Source organism: Condylura cristata, unplaced genomic scaffold (genome assembly GCF_000260355.1).
Source record: "Condylura cristata isolate star-nosed mole 26May11 unplaced genomic scaffold, ConCri1.0 scaffold00027, whole genome shotgun sequence".
Classification (NCBI taxonomy): domain Eukaryota; kingdom Metazoa; phylum Chordata; class Mammalia; order Eulipotyphla; family Talpidae; genus Condylura; species Condylura cristata.
The window spans coordinates 10,511,479-10,531,199 of NW_004567128.1; the positions used below are offsets into that span (position 1 = coordinate 10,511,479).

The window sequence follows — 19,721 nt, forward strand, 5'->3', positions numbered from 1 at the left end:
ACCCGTGGCAGGAAAACTCACAAAGGTAGAGGCCTTTAGAGAGTCCCTTCCTCCATTTGCTGTTTTAACATCTGGAGTCAGAGACACACACGCTCAGGTGGGCGGCAATCAAGCAAATCACTGCCTGTGAGGACCTTCAAAGGCTCCTCATGGAAGCCGAATCATCATGCCATTTTGAACTTGAAAGAATTCCCTCAGCATCCATTTTCATTGTATGTCATATCAGCACTGTGGGAACGCTGAGAAGAAAGCCACTTGCCCCGCCCTCAAGGAGGTTGAAGTCTAATAGAGATAATGTGTGAATGAATGAGGTTAGAACATTCATGAGGTCCTAAGAAATCTAGAAAGTGTTCTGGGAGTTCAGAGAAAAAAGGTTTTCATGTCTAGAAATTAAGTTCTTCAGAAATCTAAGAGTGATGTTGAATTTGACAGGAATACAAAGACTTTAAAAAGGTTTTACAAGGGTGCGAGCTTTTCTAGAATTCAGTAACAAAGAGGTCCTGCTGTCCCAAGGAGGAAAAGCGATCACACCAAGAAACTTCCTGATGTCTCCTCAGGTTGGCAGGACCAAAAGGTGCAGGAGCACAAAGTGAGGAAGGAAAACAATGCTTCGACCACTTAGCAGCACAAAAAAGGAGCCACATTCCAGCTCCACCCTCACTAAGCGGAGACAAATGGGGTGCAAGCAGGGAAGAGCTGGGGAGCAGCATGGCCACCTTCATTTCTAAGGGCCTCAGCCACACTTAGGGTATATTAGGTGGTCTCTGCTTTTACCTTCGTAGAGTGACAGCAAATGGTGGTAAAAAGATGCCCCCAAACAGATCGAAGCTTCCCTCTCAAGCAGGGTGGTAACTGAGAGCTGTGTCCTTGAGGGGTTCAGGAAATGACTCAGAAGATACAACTCTCTGAAGTTTTCATACAAAGACACACCATGACCTTCTAAAGCGTTTAAGAGCAGGGAGAAATGGTTCAAATTGCATTTATTACAGGAAGAGCCTGCTGGATAAACGAGATTTTTGATATTAAGTTCCCTGCTTAGACATTGCTTTCCAATGCTTTTGCTATTTTTGTGTCAATGTTAGGCAGGCCTGGAGTCAGTTCTCACAAGTCTGTTGGAAAACACAAGTCCTATTGTCTCTCTCCTCCCCATCCTTTCCTTACACACTAAAGCCATCTAAATTCCTTTTCTCTTATCTTCCTGGCGATGCTGGGCAAGCACTTTATGTATTCAGACACTACCTTTAACTGAAGGCCATTTTCTAATTCAGAAGCCTATGGAGGATAAATTAGATAGCTAGTATTTAAAAGCTGGCATCTCTGGAATGAACAAAAGCATACTCAAACTTGGGGTCACTAACAAACCCCAGTATTGCGTCATGTAATGCTGGAAGGGCTCACTATGACACACTTTTGAGTGTGGGAAGTAGTGTCTGAACCCTACATTTGTCTCCATCTTTGCCTTTTGCCTTGTTCGTCTGTCTGCCCCTACCCTCCCAAGTCGCTAGGTTTACCCGAGAGGAGGGTTTACCGATTCTGCAAACATCCTGCTGAGCATTGCTGCTGAACGTTGCTGCTGAGCATTGAGCAAGGAAAAGAGTCACTGTCTTTACTATTAGTTTGCCTGCAGACACAGCTGAAGTCTAACAAGAAAGCTGATTAAGATAAAGGCCCCTAAGTGTGAAATGCGGGTGATTCATTCAGCATGGCTAAGTAAGTAGTGAAACCCTTGCTTATGAAAACACACTTTTTCTCCACCCAGAAATGACTTGGCTTTCATTTCATAAACATAATAAGTCTGAACTTCGGTCATGTCTGGAGTTTGACCTACTTGTACCTTTAGTACTATGTGCTAGCTAATTATTGACTTGAAAGTTGAACCTATCAGAAGGGAAACAAAACATCAGACAGGATGGACAGGGTGAAAATGAAAACCTCAAACAAGTTTCTCTCAACTGCTGGTAAATGAAACCAGTATTTCAAATATTTACCTTTAATTAAAATTAAGCCTTAGATGATTGTTGTAGTCCCAGAAATATACTACTGGTGCCTCTGACAAAGGTTTTTGGATTAGACTAGGTGGGTGTACTGAATTAAAACACGAAAACTTTTATACTCACGATAAACCACTCGCCTTAATACAGAGAATACTGCTGGTCACAAAGAAAAGTGTTTGCTAATTACTGAGCCTTGCCCAAAAGATGAGCGCAAAGTAATCATCTGTCCTATTTTCTTTTCTTTTGCTTAATTCGAAAGTTTTGAATTTCATCTTTACATTAATAAAAATCATCAACACTCACTAGGTGGCCTAATGTGAACTGTCAAACAAGCTACATTTTTCCACCTGTATGTGTGAACATGGGCATTTTCCTATATTTTGAATTTTCCTAGGCCCTCTGGGCACAGTGTCATTGATCCCTTAGAAAAAAGTTCCGCATCCCACAGCCAGTGTGGGCGGGAATCAGTATTGCAACTAGGGGCCCAGGCACTGGCTCCCCATTGCCCTGGTGCATGGTTGCTCGCTGGCCCTGCTCGTCTACTACTATCATTTTGATTTTGCCCCACGGCGGGGGACAAAGACAAACTAGATAAAGGCGTTTGTTAGTGCCATGTCACTCTCCCCCCCCCCAAGCCTAATCCTTAGTTTTGATTAAGCAATCCTTCTTAGGAATCCCTGAAATTCTCATAGGACAGATCAGAGCTGAGGAACTTGAATCACTGAGTAGCCAATGTTCCCTCCAAACTCCCTAAAATTATTAATGTAGAAGTATTAATTACAGATCAGCTGGACTGATGTTCAGAGTTCTATTAAAATAAGAAACGGCCCTAAGAAACAATAAATAGTGTAAATGTAAATACAATATTATTTTAGAATAGAGAAGACAAATGTACTGGGATCAGAAAGGAGGGAAGGATAGAAGATAGCACTTTGAAAAGTATAAAGAGCTAGAAAATGCAAAATACTTTAATTTGGGAATTTGTTATTGCCTACAGATCAGGATTCATGGAGAACATGCAAAATGTGTTCAATATAAAGAGAAGGCAGTACTAGATAAGAACAACCATGAAAGGAAAAGATCACAGTTGTCTTTATGGATTTTTTAAACTGAATCATTTCACAATACATTACAAAAATGGTGATAATTCATCCCCAAATACTTTAACTTTCAATATAAAGTGATCCCCATATAGAACAATACAATTACGATATCTTAATGTTTCAAATAAATACTTTCTTAAAGTTATCTAATAAATAGTCCCTAGCCCAATTCTTCCAATTGTCCTCCAGGTGTATTTTCTCTTGGGAAGAGGTCAGCTGTTGGGCAACAGTGATACATTTCACTGAATTATGAATTATGATGTCTCTTAAAACATGGAAAAGAGCATAATTTAAAGAGCCAGTGAGTTATTCTGGTTGGGAGGTGATTTTCCTGCTGTCTCAAATATTACTAGGGGCTGGCTCCGAGACAGCCACTCCCACCTCCCCCAGTGAACTGAAGCGGTTTGTTTTTAAAGATTTACTTATGTTATGCATACAAGAACTAGGGTATAGACCAGAGGTGTAAGGAGGGGGTTAGGGAGGGAAGATTCACCAGAGACAGAGTAGGGTGCAGAACAGGTGAATCGCCTGAAATACACTGCTAAGGGGAGCAGTGGGAGAGACAGGAGAGGTCTGCCGTGCCAGGTGGGTCAGCTTCCAAGCTAGTGGTGTGCTTTAACCCGCTGTGCCACCAGGGAGGACCCATAACTGAAGAGGCTTTAAAGCAAGGTTTCAACACTGAAATACACTGCTGAGGGGAGCAATGGACGGGTCAGGAGAGGTCTGCTACACCATGTGGGTCACCCGAGCCAGTACTGTGCTTTAACCTGCTGTGCCACCAGTGAGGACTCATAACTGAAGAAGCTTTAAAGCAATGTTTCAACACTAATCAAAGGGTTAAAAATGGGAAGTAATATCTACAGTGAGAAGGCACTCAAATACCTTTTGAGTAGTGATCTCTAGGGAATGCTGTGCTGTGAGCCATTTCTTCATCTTCTCTAGCTCAAGCCATTTCATTGAGGAACTTGTAGAATCTCTACTTTCTGGAGGTGCTGTAGAGAGTGAAGCCAAAGGAAAGGCCTGAAACAACAAGAGTATATTTATAATGCAATATTTTAATTCAGGCACAGCTTTCCTATATTTGGGTAATTGGTGCAGTAGCACAAAAGTATGTCAACATAGAAGGAAATAAAAGACTTCTGGGTGACTTGGGGGATTATAAATTTGTCTCAGTTATAATTCCCGCACAATGCTGGCGCCCTTCCTGCCACTTGGGTTCGAGCAAGTGCATTTAACATTCGTGTGTGTTGTTTATTTATGCACTGCTGTCTCACCAGCTGCTATCAATTCTGGAAGGTCAACAACTAGGAATTAAATTGATGTTACAAGACTACAAAGAGCACTTATTTCCAAATCAAAATGAAGTTTGGAAATTCTTAGTTCTCTTTGTCACACTGTTCTCTCGCCACCCGTCCTGGCTCCTGCTGTCCCCACCAGCACTGGATTTATGGCCTTCAATGAGCTGTGCTTCCAGGAACACCAAAGAGAACACAAGGTTTACATACAGAGAACCAGCACACAACCCCCTTCACCATGGCTCCATTGTGCAGCTCCCATCAACATTCAAGAACAAGATCTGTACAAACTGAGAGGCAACAACACACAAGAGGTCACAGCCACTGTTTCTCTCACATGCCTTTCAATCAGCATTAGGCAAACTATCACTTAAAAGCTTTGTTCTTCATACTGGCTACAGAAGCATCTCCTCTCAGCTCCAGGGCAATTATTTTTGACTTTGCTGTAGTGTTTAGATTCTGCAGTATGCCAGCTCACACTGCCTTAAGTGAACAGTTTCCTTTAACATGTGTACACACACACACACACACACACACACACAGACACCCAGGGACACACACCATAATGACACACTACACACACAGGCACCACATATGCTTAAAATGTCATTCAATAATATCAGAAAAAGAAAGCAGGACAACTTTTTTGTTAACTTAGAATTTTAATTATGTACATAAACAGCAACATGAGAACGAGAAGTTCTAAGGCTTGTACATTATCTTAGGTGAAAGGATTTCAGTTAGTCCGCGTCTAGTTCAGCATCATTTAAGTTAACAAAGAGGCCTAATGTAGATTTTCCTGAAGAAAGCCAATTTGCTACATTCAATAACGAATTCTCTGCCATTTTTTTCTGCAGAAATAGTGGTTTACTTTATGGAGTTTCCAATTTTTACCTGTAACTAAAGGAAAGAAAAGAAAGACATAAGCTGGGCTAGAAACAAATAAAAATGACTCTAAAATTTTGCATTTTGAAAAATTTTGTTAGGATTTAATACAAAAGCCATGTTGAATACTTATATTAAATGTCCATGAGCATCAGAGAAAGGTACAATTATTTCCATCTTACAGATGGGTAAGTGAAAACCCAGAAAGGAATTGTGTCCTATCAGTACTACACTCAGATTCTCAATTGGCTAGGTATCTGGACATCATTAAATATGCAAATAAGTGAATTTAAAAAAACCCTAAAACGCCTAAATAACATACCAACCCCAACTCTCTCCCCTTCTAAAAATCAAGCAACTACACCCGCATTCATCTGCCAGAGCACATGATTCCATCATCATTCTGGAGTACACCTGTCCTCATGTCATACCTACACACTTTTCTAGAAAGAAACACGTTGATCCAAAGATACACCAAGTCTAATCCAGATTGCGTTTCCCTAATTTAATGATTGTGCTTAGCAAGTAGAAGTTAATAAATATCTTAGCCAGCAGTGATTGCTCAGTTATCTTTTAATATAAAACCAAATATTCTTAAAGACGTAAATCACTAACTTACCATTTTTAATCTAAGTTTATTAATTTGTTTTGTGTTTCTAAGAACATATTTAGTGCACTGTTAAAAACTACAAAACGGAAATAATTTATGTTAATAAGGATTCAATAGATCGTGGTGGTCCATAGTAGGAAATAATTAAGCCAAATAATTAATGAAAGAGATACCCAGTTAAGGGAAAAAAGCGAGTTCATCAATTCAGTCAACACAGCATTATGAAGTATTCTTGTAAGAAAACTGAACCTAAATCTGAGTAAGTCTTCAGCTCCAACTATCAGTTTATGGAAACGCAGATAAGAGAGGAAGCAAGGGGTAAACAGAATGACACTAGATGTCGACCATAACTCAAACAGATAAATTTCTAAAGTGCAAATAAATGGCAAGAGAAGAAGGTGGAGGAGGGGACTGCTACAGTTCAAAGGGACTTGAGAGACCTACCAGGCAAGTGCAATGGGCAGATCTTGGTTGGCTCCTGATTCAAACAAACCAACTATAAGAAGTCTTTAGTGCACCAATCAGGGAAATCTGCATACTGTCAGATACTAAGAAATTAGTGTTAATTTCTTTAGGTGTGATATTAAAACTGCAAAACATGCCTTCATGGAGCTTTCAGTGTATCTGTACAACAATATGAGAAATATGATCTCACTCTGTCAAAAACCAAAAGCATGTATGTATGTATGTATGTATGTATATTTAAACATAGAAAGAAATCTGGAAACTATTAATAGAATGAAATCAAGGTTGTAATGCAGAAAGGTGAACTCTGGGATCAGAAAATTTTTGAAAAATGAAACACTATTTATATAGTTTCACTTTATTCCAGTTCCCATCTTCCCTGTAGCAAAATGCAGCCAACAACATCAAGCCCCTGCAGGACATGTGTGCCTTTTATTTATTTTTTAAAGATGTGTTTATTTATGCATGCAAGAATTGGGGTACAGACCAGAAAAGTGGGGTGTGAAAGAATTCACCAGAGACAGAGTAGGGAGACTGACTGAAGTACACTGCTGAGGGGAGAAGCAGGTGGGTCAGGAGAGATATGCCACACCATGTGGATCAGCTCCCAGCTGGGAACAGAACTCGTGCTGCAGTGGCTGTGGACAGCTTCATAATGCTGTGCTTACCCCACTGTACCACCAGGGAGGGCCCACATGTGTGGCTTTTAGATGGCTCACCCTCCAATCTCTCTTCTTAATGGTAAAGCCAATGCTCACCTGGCCCCACTCTCCACAGACGTCAATTCTGGGGTGTACATAGGCTTTTGCTTTTAAATAACTCCCCAATTAATTTGTTTGTATAACAAAATCTGAGCACTGTGGACTTGGGGTACAGAAGAGGAACTGGATTTGCTTTCTGTGACTCCCAAGGCAGGATCATGACCACTGCATAGGAGTTACACAGAACCCATTTTTGCTTAGTATAAAGAAACCACTTCTTCAAAGTTGAACTGTCCAAAGTCATCTGCCCTGTGGGGTAACCGGCATATTAGTGGAGGCGAGACGTGACTTCAAGAGATTTATGCTTCAGGTGAGGGATTAGGACAGATCACCCCTCTCAAATGAAAGGTTATAGGATTTCTTCAGGTCTTCAAAAATGTGGAGATAACTTGAGAAAGAAAAACCCTCAAAATTAGAACTTTCATGAATTTTAAACAATATCCATGATGGACAATACTGATTTTTTTAACACTGATTTTTTAAAAAATGTTTTATTATAAGAGAAAATTCACATTTAATAAGAGATCCTGAAAGTCATATATAAAAACCACCCATAATCCTATCATCTCAAGATATAAATTTACATTTTTGTTTAATTTCTTGGCCTTTACTCCGTCTACAAATGTAGCATACCAACCTTTAAAAAATTTTAATAACCTGAGAGGAGGAAGCATACATTGTACAAAAATGAAAAATAATGCAAAATATGTATTAGAAATATATAAAGGGAAAATTTTTTAAATAAAAAACTTAATAATTTTGCATGTGTTCCCATGCAAAATATCAGTATTTAATTAATACTGAAACATAACATTCTTCTTTATAGATATTCCATAAATAACCATGCTCCTATAGTTCAATGCTTACATTGATTTCAAACTCAGGATAATTTTCTAATTACCAGGAAATCACAAGTGATAATTTTTCATGTCTACACAATTATCAATATAATAGTGTTTTGTACTTAGCAGCCACTCAAACAAGTAATATTGAACAAGTGAATGAAAATAAATGGTAGGACCCTCCCTGGTGGCAAAAAGGGTTAAAACGCAGCACTATGAAGCTACCTGCAGCCACTGCAGCATGAGTTTGATCCCCCACAAGGGAGGTGACCCACATGGTGCTCTCTCACCCCCTTCTCCCCTCAGCTGTGTATTTTAGTAGATCCACCTGTTCTGCTCCCCACTGTCTCTGGTGAATCCTCTCACCACTCACACCTCTGGCCAGTGCCCCAATTCTTGTGTGCATAAATAAATCAATCTTTAAAAAAAAAGAAAATAAATGGTCAATTGAGTATAAGAACAGAAGAACTCTCAATAATTTTCTGACTTTCTCTGATATCCTAAATTTCTCTAGCCTCAGGTTATTCAAATCTTTAATTACACCTATGAATTCTGTATGTCACTTAATATCTCCTCTATACAATCTTCATATATATTCTACAAATGTCCATGGAATATATTAGATGAATACAAGTGTGCTTATAAGGGGTGTTTGTAAACAAACAAAACAAAACAAAAACCACAACAACCCTAAGAAACAAAGGCACCTTTTGATTGTTTGAAGTAAGTTGGTGAACAAGTCCCAATCGTCCAGCTGTTGTGTGTCAAAAAAAAAACCAAAAAAACAACAACAAAAAAAACGCAGGTACTGTACTTACTTCTCAGGAACAAAGGCAACTAAGTAAGTTACAGCACTGAAATGTCATCCTAACCCTTATGTTTCACATCAGGTTGAAATGGTTAAATGATTTAATTCAGTCAATTAAATCAATCAAAGATGAGTCATTTCAATTGGTTCTAACAATGCTGAAAATAAATGGAGTGTTTTCGTGTTCTTTACCTGATTAAAACGGGTAGAGTGTGGAGTATTCTACTTATTTCCGGAAGAATTCTTCACATTTCCTGGCTTGTAAAAACAAAGTAAGATTATTAGTGCAGTTGGAAAAGTAGAGCTTCTCAAAAATCAGTATCTGACTGAATGCAAACATTATTATTATAATGCAAAGTGACCCACTTTTCCCCAAACTGAAGGAATTACTACTAGGGGTTGCAGAGGAGAGCAGGAAATAAAACTCCCTTAATCCTCATTGTGCAGATTCAGCCAAACAGCTGACTATAAAAAATCAAATCAACATAAAAAGATTTCTTTCCTATCCCTGCCACTGCCACTGTTCTGATAGTGTTAAAGCTCCCAGAATACTTCCTGTAGGCAATCTGCTCTGTGTACCATCCACCGTAGGGACCGATTCACAAAACATGTTTACTCTAAAAGAGGATAATCAGACCACACCCATTCTGTCTGGCTGTCATCTGGGAACATATAATTAGGTCATGTCATCCATGAGAAGTGATGTAGGAAAGTTTCTAGTGGGAAAAGTCCATGTGCTAAATGTTTGAGGCCTTACTTTCTTTCCTATCTGTTTGTAAGACTTTAATTTTGAAAACAGGCTCATCAAACCTGGCATAGGTCAAGAGTCTGAGCGCTCATGAGCTGGCAATGCGAAAAACACTAGGCTGCAGCTTGACAGAAATGGGGCTGTGATTCTGTGGTCTTGGTTGAAAGCTGATCTCTAAGCACAGTGATGATACAATCCTGGCTTGCTCAAGTCATCCTGGTTTACATCCGTTGTCCCAGCATTAATTAATAGTGTCTACTTCACTCTCAAGAACATCCTTGAATGTCAACATAAATTATATGGTCACCCTATCTCCACACCACATTTTGACAATGTAGTCCCGGGGAACAAGGCCATGGAAGGCTGATCTTCACCTAACACCCATAGGTCTACTTGACATTCTGACGGAGTTCTGCAGGACACAGAGGAGCGATCTTCCTCCTCCAAACTCACACACATCAGCAGTGCTGGCTTATAAGTGCCTTTTGCTGCTGCTCCACATTGCCGCGCTCCTTCCTGGGATGAGACCTTTGCAAAATGTATGCCTGGACCTAGACTGGCCAATCCCAAGTTCTGCCTAGACACATGCTGTTCATCCTGTAGATCGAGACTTTCCCTTGCCCTCTGCACTTCAACGTAGACAAGGACCTTGTGGTCCCATTCATAGCACCTGTATATGTCCTGATTTCTGTAATTCTTCTTCCACATTTGACTCCTTCACTAATCTGCAAGTTTCCCAAGGCACAATATCCTAAGTTCCCAGTACTATACGTTTGTTGACTAAACATAATGAGGTTAAAACCTAGAGATATGATGTGTGTAAGAAAAAATGCTACAGCATGTAATTAATGAAAAAGAGGCTCATGAAGGTGATAAAACCACATCCAACAACTGGGTGTGGCATAAAAAAAACCCTGGGGCTCTCTACTGAGTCTAGATATAAGATCCGAGTGACCTTACGTGCTGCTTGCCTAGTAATTCTAGTGCAATTCTTGTCTATTCTAGCTAGACTCCCCACCACCTCACTCTCAAAAGCAAAAGATGCTAAATTCATAAGCTTTTTAATCTCCTGGAAAATTAGGAAACTGAGCACATAAAAACATTCTTCTGATTGGGGAAAACTGATTAGAGCACTCTTGGTAGAAACCACCATAAGCTCAGAAAAAAAAAACAACATTCCGATTTCAAAAGGCACTTATAAGCCAGAAAATTCTTATTTTCATATAGTTATTTAATATTTTATGCATTATTCATCCTACAATGTAATTTTGACTTGTATCAGATTGTTGAGTAATATATTTTATCAAATTTAGCATCTAAAAGACTATCATTTCAACATATGATCAACAGAAAAATCTAGCAATATAAAAACAACGACAGTGCTTAACATTCTTTTTATTTGTAGCTTGTCTTCTAAATCTGGTGTGAATCTACATTTTAAAAGCAAATGGCTATGGTACTGGACAGCACAGGACTAGAGAAATAAACTGCACAACTCTGATGGTTAGTTTTGTGTGTCAATTTGGCTATGCTGTTATAGAAAATTTATTTTCAAGCCATGCCCACAAACATGAATAATAAGTTCCACTAGAAAATGGAGGCATTCATTTTAATAAATGCACTTGCTTTACAGACTCTCCCTGAGCAGAGTTTAGCCCCAGGGTCATGCTCACAGTAAATGCCTGATCAACAGTACCAGTCCTACACAGCAGGACACTTTTTTGATGTGGAAGTAAAAGGTAAGAAAAAGTGACCTATTAAAGAGCCCAATATAATTCAGTTTACTGGATGTGGTCTGCAGGAAAATGCCCCCCAAGATGTCTGCATCCCAGACCCAGACTGTGATTGCACTGCCTTACAGGGATAAGGCAGCAAGAGCATTAAAGTTGCTCATCAGCTGACCTCACAACAGGGATTATCTGGGTGGGTGCAAACAAATCACAGTGGTTTCTACAGTCTAAGAGCGTGGCAAAAGAGGGTCACAGAAATGGGACATGGAAAGGACTTGAACTACACTGAAGATGGAGGAAGAGTACTGTGAGTCAAGGAATGCTGCAGCCTCTAGAAGCAGGGAACAGTCCTGGCTGACAGCCAGCAAAACAGACCATGTTCCTACAACTGCAAGGAGCTGAATTCTGTCAACAACTGGAATAAGCAGGACCAGTCTTCTCCCCTGGTGCCTCCAGAAAGGAATGCAGCCCCGCTGACACCTTGATTTAGTACCAGACTTCTGACCTACAGAGGCTAGGATAGTAAACGCGTATGACTTTTGCCAGTAAATCTGTGGTCACGTGTTAAAGCAGCAGGAGACTAAGACACACATAGGTTTTTTGCCTAATGGCCACGAAGCCTCTGGCTCCATGCTCTATTATCAGGAGACTGGGTCTGCTCCGGCAGAAGTGAAAATGTGCGGCATCACATGACATCTGTCACGGTGATCAAGTGCTAGAGTCTGTCCACTGCATGTGTTCCTCACATGGCTAAATTCACTGACTCCCCAAAACAGGCACTAACCCGTTTCCCAGAGGGCCGTAGCAATTTCCCCAGGTTAAAGCCAGCTAGAGGGAAGGCTTTGCTCCAGCTCCAAGTCTACCTTACACCACCAGGCCAAGGTATCCTGTCTAGTCTGTTTTTTTCTGATACAAAGAAGATGCTTTTGTTAAATAATGATGTTTACAGAAAAAGAAAAGTCATCACCTCGGTGCCTTTATATCTTAGAATTTTAAACTGCACAAACTAGAAAGGGCACACATTCAGAACAGATTTTACCCTCTGGAAAACCTACCACATTACCCTTCATTTTATTTTACTGTGATAAGAACACTTAACTTGACATCTGCCCTCTTGACAGCTTTTAAGGGTCAGGCATGTTGTTGACTGTGGGCTATGTCACCCCACAAAGCTCTAGAACCCATTCATCCGTATAACTGAGACTCTTTGCCCACTGCACAGCAGCCCCCACTGTGGCCTCCCCCAGAACCTGCCACCATCATTCTACTCTCTGCCACTATGAAATGGACTATTTTATTTTAGATAGTGGGAGTGAAATCTCACAGTAGTTGTCTTTCTGGGGCCGATTTATTTCAAACACAATCATTTTCAAGTCACATAACTCAACAGTTAAACCTGAATGTGTTTAGAAAGCTGAGGAATTTCGAATGAGGAAAGAGAGCAGAGCATATTTACTCAGGGTGGTGGCTGCTGCTTCCCTTTCATTTTCCTGCTGAGCCAGCAAGGGCCTGAATACAACTATTAAAAGCTCAGCTCAGTTCTACTCAGTTTTCACATCACCAATAGGTTTCTATTTCTTTATGTATTTTCCTGCCTTTAAAAAATTACTAACATTTTTTTCCCTTTCTGGTTGTTACTGGCCTTTCACAGGCACTCTACAATTCTTTGATTATAACCAATTACTTTTTAACTAGTGAAAAACATGATAGTAGGGCACACTGATGGGTTTACGTAATAAGACTACCCCAAAGAGCAGAGGCCTGGTACCCACATCCAGCCCTGTTATTTGGGCTGGGACTAAGGATTGCAGGTTAGCAACGAACAATCAAGAAATAGTTTCATGCTTTAATTAAAGCTCCTAGAGTCACACTGTGAAACCTGCAATGGAAAAAACAGACATTAAGAACTTATGACGGTCAAAACACACGCAAAGTGAAAAGACAACCCTCGAACTGAAACAACTAAAGATACATAACCGAAAATATTAGTGTCTGGGGGAGGGGGGAAATAAAGAACCCTTATAAATCATTAACTAAAGGGCAAATTCCCCATAAATATGGCAAAAGGTCAAGACCAGGCACTTCAGGAATAAGGAAACAATCAACAGTGAAAAGATGTGGGACGTCACAGTAATCAAGGAAATACAAATTAAAATCATAAAGAGAAATCCTGACCCTCCAGATAGCAGTGAAGCTATCTAGACTACCTCCGTCATGTCAAAAGGAGCTAGAGCCAACTTCTACAATGGGACAATGTGAACTTTCGCAAGAATAAGAATCACAAAGCACTCAAGCACATCAAGAATGCTTACACCAACAAATCCACAATGAAATTTTTAAAAATTCATTGGTGACCCTATAAGAATGAGAACCAACTCATTATTCTAAAAACCAGATACATAAGAAAAAAAATAAGCATTTACATACACTATCTTTTGTATATAACGACAACTGGGGAAACTAAACAGCAATAGGAGATAATGGCTCCTTATTAAGGTGAAAAGGAAATGACAGACGTGGAGTGTCACAATTTTCCAACCCCCTCTCCCCACCCCACCCCCCACTCCCGTGTCAAGGGCTCTAGATACTGAGCAACGACAGCGACCAACAGCAACCCTGCACTGTCAAGACCAGACTTCTGGGCCTGGTCAGACACACAGCCTTGCCAGAGGGGTCAAAGAGTAACCTGACTAAGCAGCCTCCAGGCCCAGCTGCCAATCCACAGAAAGAAAGAAGGAAGGAAGGTGCTCAATGCTCTCAGAATTGCGTGTGCAATCAGAACACTCGGGAACTTCTGCAGGCTCACAACAGGTTAACGGACAAATTGAAAGAAAAATAAAAGGAGAAGCCTTAAAAGGCAGAACAAAAAAAGACTTAAAAGACATATACAGCCAGATAATGGGCAAGACTGACATGATAAGGATGAATACACAGGCAGTAAAGCCATGAAGAAAGCCACGTCAGGAAAGTACGTATCTTTGGAGAGCGAGAGAGGACTTACGGGGTGGGCTACATGAAAAGTGGTTGGCACACTTCTGCTTTTTGTCCTAGACCATGCTTACAAGAACATTTGCCTTAAAATAATTCACTTAGTTGAAGGAAAGCATATTATTGGGGCAACTGGGGACACTTGAATATGGACTGTGTATTATGCAATATTTATGTAAATGATGAAATATTAACTTTCCCAAGTATGATTATGGTATGGTAATTATATAAGCAAATGTCCATGTTTTGGGGAAATACTTGCTGAATTAATATGGGTGGCAAACACAATGATATCTACATTTAAATGGTTTAGAAAAGTAAAACACACGTGTGTGATATCATCTGTACATGTGTAAAAAGACAGACTATGGAAATGTCGCCAAATGGTCATCAGAGAATCTAAGCAAAGGTCTATTTTGTTATACTATTCCTACAACCATTCAGTACTGTTCACATTCTTTCAAAATAAAAACTGGGCCATAAAGTGAAACCACGTGCACATCACAATTATAAAAATATTTTAAAGCCACCACACTGGCAAAAAATGAAAGCTAGCACTTTGGAAAACAACTTGACATTAGCTAATAAAACTGATGTACAGATCCTATGAATTAGGAATCTTGGCCTAGAAAAACTTTTCATAAACCATGAAACATTTACAAAAATGCTTACAACTGTGTGTGTAGAAGCAATAGACTGCAAACCACCCCACTAGTGATTAGCATGGGTATTTTCCAGCAAAGATAGATTCTCCAGCCGTGTTACAAACTACCGCTATGCACGGGCCATAAGCACAATACTATGGGACCTAAACAAGTGGCAGGACAATATATAGATCATTTGTATCAACTTTATATATTTATTTATATTTTATATATTCATATTATGAAGGCAAAAAGCAGCAAACTCAACTACAATGTCTTAGAACATACACATAGGTTGTTAAATTAGAAGAGAAGTTTAAAGAAAAATAAAGGGAATGAAAAACACAAGATTCTGTTCCCTCTGAGGCAACAGAATCCAAGGGAGAACTGGGAGGGTATTAGTGATTTCCTGTTTCTAAAGGTGAATGGTTGGCTGGTCTATGTGTGATCATTATATTGCTGGATTGTAAGCAGTACATACTAATATAATGAATATGTATACATATAATCTTTCATCTCAGAAAAATCAACCCCTAGACCACTCTATGATGACAATATTTGTGGACACACCCACCTTTGCTTCACAGTTCTGAAAAAGAGTTTCGTTCAGCTGAAACAGATAAATTCCTTTGAACTGACCAATGACAGAACAAAGACCATGTCATCTAAACTTTACTAGTACTAGACTCAGTGTGAACACTGAGAACTTATTCCTAAAAGGAATGTGGCACAGCAGCAAAATGCCACTGACTTATTTAGAGTCTTTTAGAATAATACAGACCATGAGAAACAATATAATTGAGAACTGAACCCTCATTTATACTACTGAAAATGCCAGGGCCCCGATTTAAATATAATGCCCACAAAATTTCTTTGACTATATACAATCAAAAATCATGTGTACCTGTTACATCATTACATGTAATTATGAATTGGATTGCACCAAATTGAGACTGGTGATTAAAGACTGACTTGAAAACCAATTTGCAAACAAATAAACAAACATCTCCTTCATGAAGTGCCACCCAATTGCCTTGAAAGTTGTTTTCCAAAGTGCTAGCTTTTTTTTGGGGTCCTGAAGGTTACTGTTCCAACAAGAGGGCAGGGCACTCAAGCAATTTGACACTTTGCTATCAAATCATTCCTGAAATCTGAGTATATCAAATCTCAAATTAACAGGATTTTGTACTATTTGTCATTTAAAACTTGTGTGACATGTTTAAGTAGTCAGCATTGATTTTATTGCCTTCTATTGAGAACAGACAATTGTTAGGAAAATCATGCTTTGACAGAAAACGGAAGAATGATAAATTCTTAATGACTCTGAAGAAGACATGGGAATGCAGACCTCTTTACCATGTCATTCCCCGAAGATGTGCATATAAATTTGAGTAGTTTTGAGTATCTAATGTTCTCAAAAAAACAAAAAACGCGGGCCTGTTGAGCTTGCATTCCAACCACAGCCAGGTACTTCTGCACTGGGCAGAATTCTCAAAGCAGAGAAAACCATTTCTAAACATGAAGCTCTGTGGGGGGTCCCCCCACTGGCTTTGGTGTGGCTGTGTCTGTCCAACTCCACAGGGCAGAGAGAGCACTCAGAAGTCCCAGGGGCCTCCCAGGGGCCTCCCAGGGGCCCCCCACAGGCAGTCACAGCAGTCAGCACACTCAGTGCTGAGGCTGAGTTTCCTTTCCCCCTTCTGCTCCAGGCTGTTGAGGCTGTGTATCACTGTCCTGACATTCCTTTTCCTTTCCCTCATAAAATTCAGTGTGGACTTAACGGAATTTTTTAAACAGGAAAGAAAGCTTCCAAAGAAAATGCCAGAGAAATGAAAATAAAAGTATGAGTGTTTATTCTTTAAAAGGGATTGCCAAAGGGCACCTGATGTTAATATAGAACTTTCTACTCAAGGGCTAGTTTAAACAGGCTCAACAGAGAGGACTTCCTTTATAAACCACCAGTACAAAATCAGGCAAAATTTTACTGGAAGACTGTTGATGGAGACAGTGTGGAAAACTTATAATTTATTCTATAATGTTACTTCCAAATTCCAGTTCAAAAATTCTGGAAAGTGTAATTTTTTTTTAAGATTTATTTATTCATACAGAACTGGGGTACAGGCCAGAGATGTGGAGGGTGAGAAGATTCACCAGGGACAGAGCGGGGAGCAGAACAGGCAGATCGACGAAGTACACTGCTGAGGGGAGCAGTGGGCGGGTCAGGAGAGATCTGCCTCGCCATGTGGTCACCTCCGGGGCAGGCAGGGATCGAACTCATGTGGAAGTGGATTTAGCTTCTTAGTGCTGTGCTTTAATAACCCGCTGTGCCACCAGGGAGGGCCGGAAAGTGTAATTTTATTTGAAATGGCCAGAGTAAAAATGAACCTCCTTTAATCTATGACATAGAAAGCATGTTGATATAAAACCTTAATTATTCCTCAGTGAGCTCTAAGAAGTTGGAAGAGATATGGTTCCTTGTCCTGCATTCTTCCTTATCAAGGGAGAGAATGGCCCAGCAAATGTGCAGCATTCAATCAGCTATGTGGCTGCAAGAAGATGGAAGACAGCATGTAGACGGCACGTCCTTACAGTCACACAACCTCCTCCTTCTGCTGCCGGTGGCCCGGTGGCCCCGACCGGGCCAAGAACTGACACAGTAGGGCTGAAGGAACGAACCAAGCCAACAAGTGAAACAGCAAGACAAAGAGTCCTGCTTGTCTTGTGTCCAGGAGCAGAATATGTTCCCTTTGAATCCAGTTTTGATAAAACTTTTAAGTAATATGCTACACTTTGAGCAAATTATAAATAGAGTGCAATGGAAGTTACATCTGCTGTGGAATGCATTTTATGGTCACCATTTATTTCGCTCTGCTGATAATAACCAAATGCACACAAGTTCTATTGTTCCTCTAATGGCCATCAGAGAGTCTGAGCCAGAGGCACAACTAAAACAAAGAGAAAAAACAAAATCAAGCAATAGGTTGTCAAGGGCAAACCCTAGAGAAAATACATATTTAAACCAAAGGAAAAATAAGGAAAGTGATACTTTCTCACCTTTTTAAAGTTCTCCTTCCACAAATCTTCTACGACTATGTATCCACGTAAACCCCAATCATATAATTTCTCTCCGCTGACCTTGAATTAAAATATAAAAGAACTTTTATTGCTATTTCATATATGACCAGTAAGAAAGAAAATAAACTGTTTACACATTTTATGACCACAGAAATTTTAAGACATGCACAATTAAATGCACAAAATAAGCAAATAAAAAGACAGTTACAATAAGAAAAATGTTTGCTGTATAGAGTATTTTTAAAAATAGTTTGTCATAAATTATGGGTATATACTTTTCACAATTTTAAGGGAAAAAATGTAGATCATGGCCCTCCCTGGTGGCGCAGCAGGTTAAAGCACAGCACTAAAAAGCTTAAGCCACTTCCGCATGAGTTCGATTCCCGCCTGCCCCGGAGGAGATCCACATAGCGTGGCAGATCTCTCCTGGCCCGCCCCCTGCTTCCCTCAGCAGTGTGCTTCGTCGATCTGCCTGTTCTGCTCCCCGCTCTGTCTGTCTCTCACCTTCTGCATCTCTGGCCTGTACCCCAGTTCTGTGTGAATAAATGAATAAATCTTTAAAAAAAATGTAGATCATTGCTGCTGTGAGAAATTCCTGGAAATCAGACACAGAACCAAAGCTTCTCACCTAACCACCTACCAAGTCACTCTGCCAAGCTAAAAATAAGTCATTTACTTTTCAGGACTTAGGTAAAAAATAGGTGAACCAATGTAGATGCCATCTACAAGCTGCTAATGAGTTACAATTTTCATCAGCCATTTTTTAAAATGTCTGTCAACCCATCATTTTCTATTTTTCATTCAAGGAAATTCCCCAACAAAACCTAGTATGTGTAGAATTTTTTTAATGCAAAATTAAAATAAATTTGGTTATGAGCAATAGCATCCTTTATAAATGGTCCAAGTATAGGAAAGGAGAAATAATTTTTCCTTTATCCTTCTGGCTTTGGGTGAGATGTCACTGTAATAAAAGGCAAATTAGTGGCAGAAAAATGAAAGTTTAATAACATGTACATTTCCTATACACAAGCCAGAACCCAAGGGCCATGCAATAATTCCCCAACTGGTTGCTGAACCATGATGTGAGGCCTCCCTGGTGCTGCAAGGGGCTAAAGTGCAGCACTGAGAAGTTGCAGCAGCTACTTCACAAGTTCAATCCCCGCCCAGGGAGTGACCCACATGGCACAGCAGACCGCTCCTGTCTCCCCGCTGCTCCCCTCAGCAGTGAATTTCAGTCAATCTGCCTGTTCTGCACTATACTATGTCTCTGGTGAACCCTCTCACCATCACCCCCTACACCTCTGGCCTGTACCCCAGTTCTTGTATGCATAAATAAATACATTTTTTTAAAAACATGCTATGATTCCTGGGTCTGTCAGTACATACTAAGCACCTTCTACCTTTATGGCACTGTTTCCAGTGTTTTAAATTTCTGAGACAAGAACATTTACCACCTAAGCTTTTAATTGTTTATAGTACTTTTATCCACACACTATTAAACAGAAAACAGAACATAAGCAAGTACTTGGCTTATCCACTGTCATGGTATTTGTAAAAACAAAAAACCCAAACTGTTAAACAAGACTAAATGACACTAAAGTAATAATCAATCTCTCTCAGTCTTCACTGATGCTTATTTTGTTTCATTGTGACAAAATGTACACAATATAAAATCCCCATTTTAACCATTTTTAAGGCACACAATTTAGAGGCATAAAGTCCATCTATATTATGCAACCATTACCATTCCCCATTTCCAGAACTTGTCTCATCATC

At 39.8% G+C, this 19,721-nt stretch overlaps 1 protein-coding gene across 1 annotated transcript in view; it reads right to left on the reverse strand.

The window, feature by feature from the left end:
- Positions 1-5,034: 5,034 nt before the first annotated feature.
- Positions 5,035-19,721, reverse strand: part of APOO (apolipoprotein O) — a 51,205-nt gene continuing 36,518 nt past the window's right edge. Inside the window, exons 7-9 of the mRNA XM_004689917.2 lie at positions 17,925-18,005; positions 8,956-9,021; positions 5,035-5,292 (exon numbers count right to left, since the gene is read on the reverse strand). Of these exons, the coding sequence (XP_004689974.1) occupies positions 8,986-9,021; positions 17,925-18,005 (117 nt within the window). The 3' untranslated portion in view covers positions 5,035-5,292; positions 8,956-8,985. The remainder of the gene's footprint in view (positions 5,293-8,955; positions 9,022-17,924; positions 18,006-19,721) is intronic.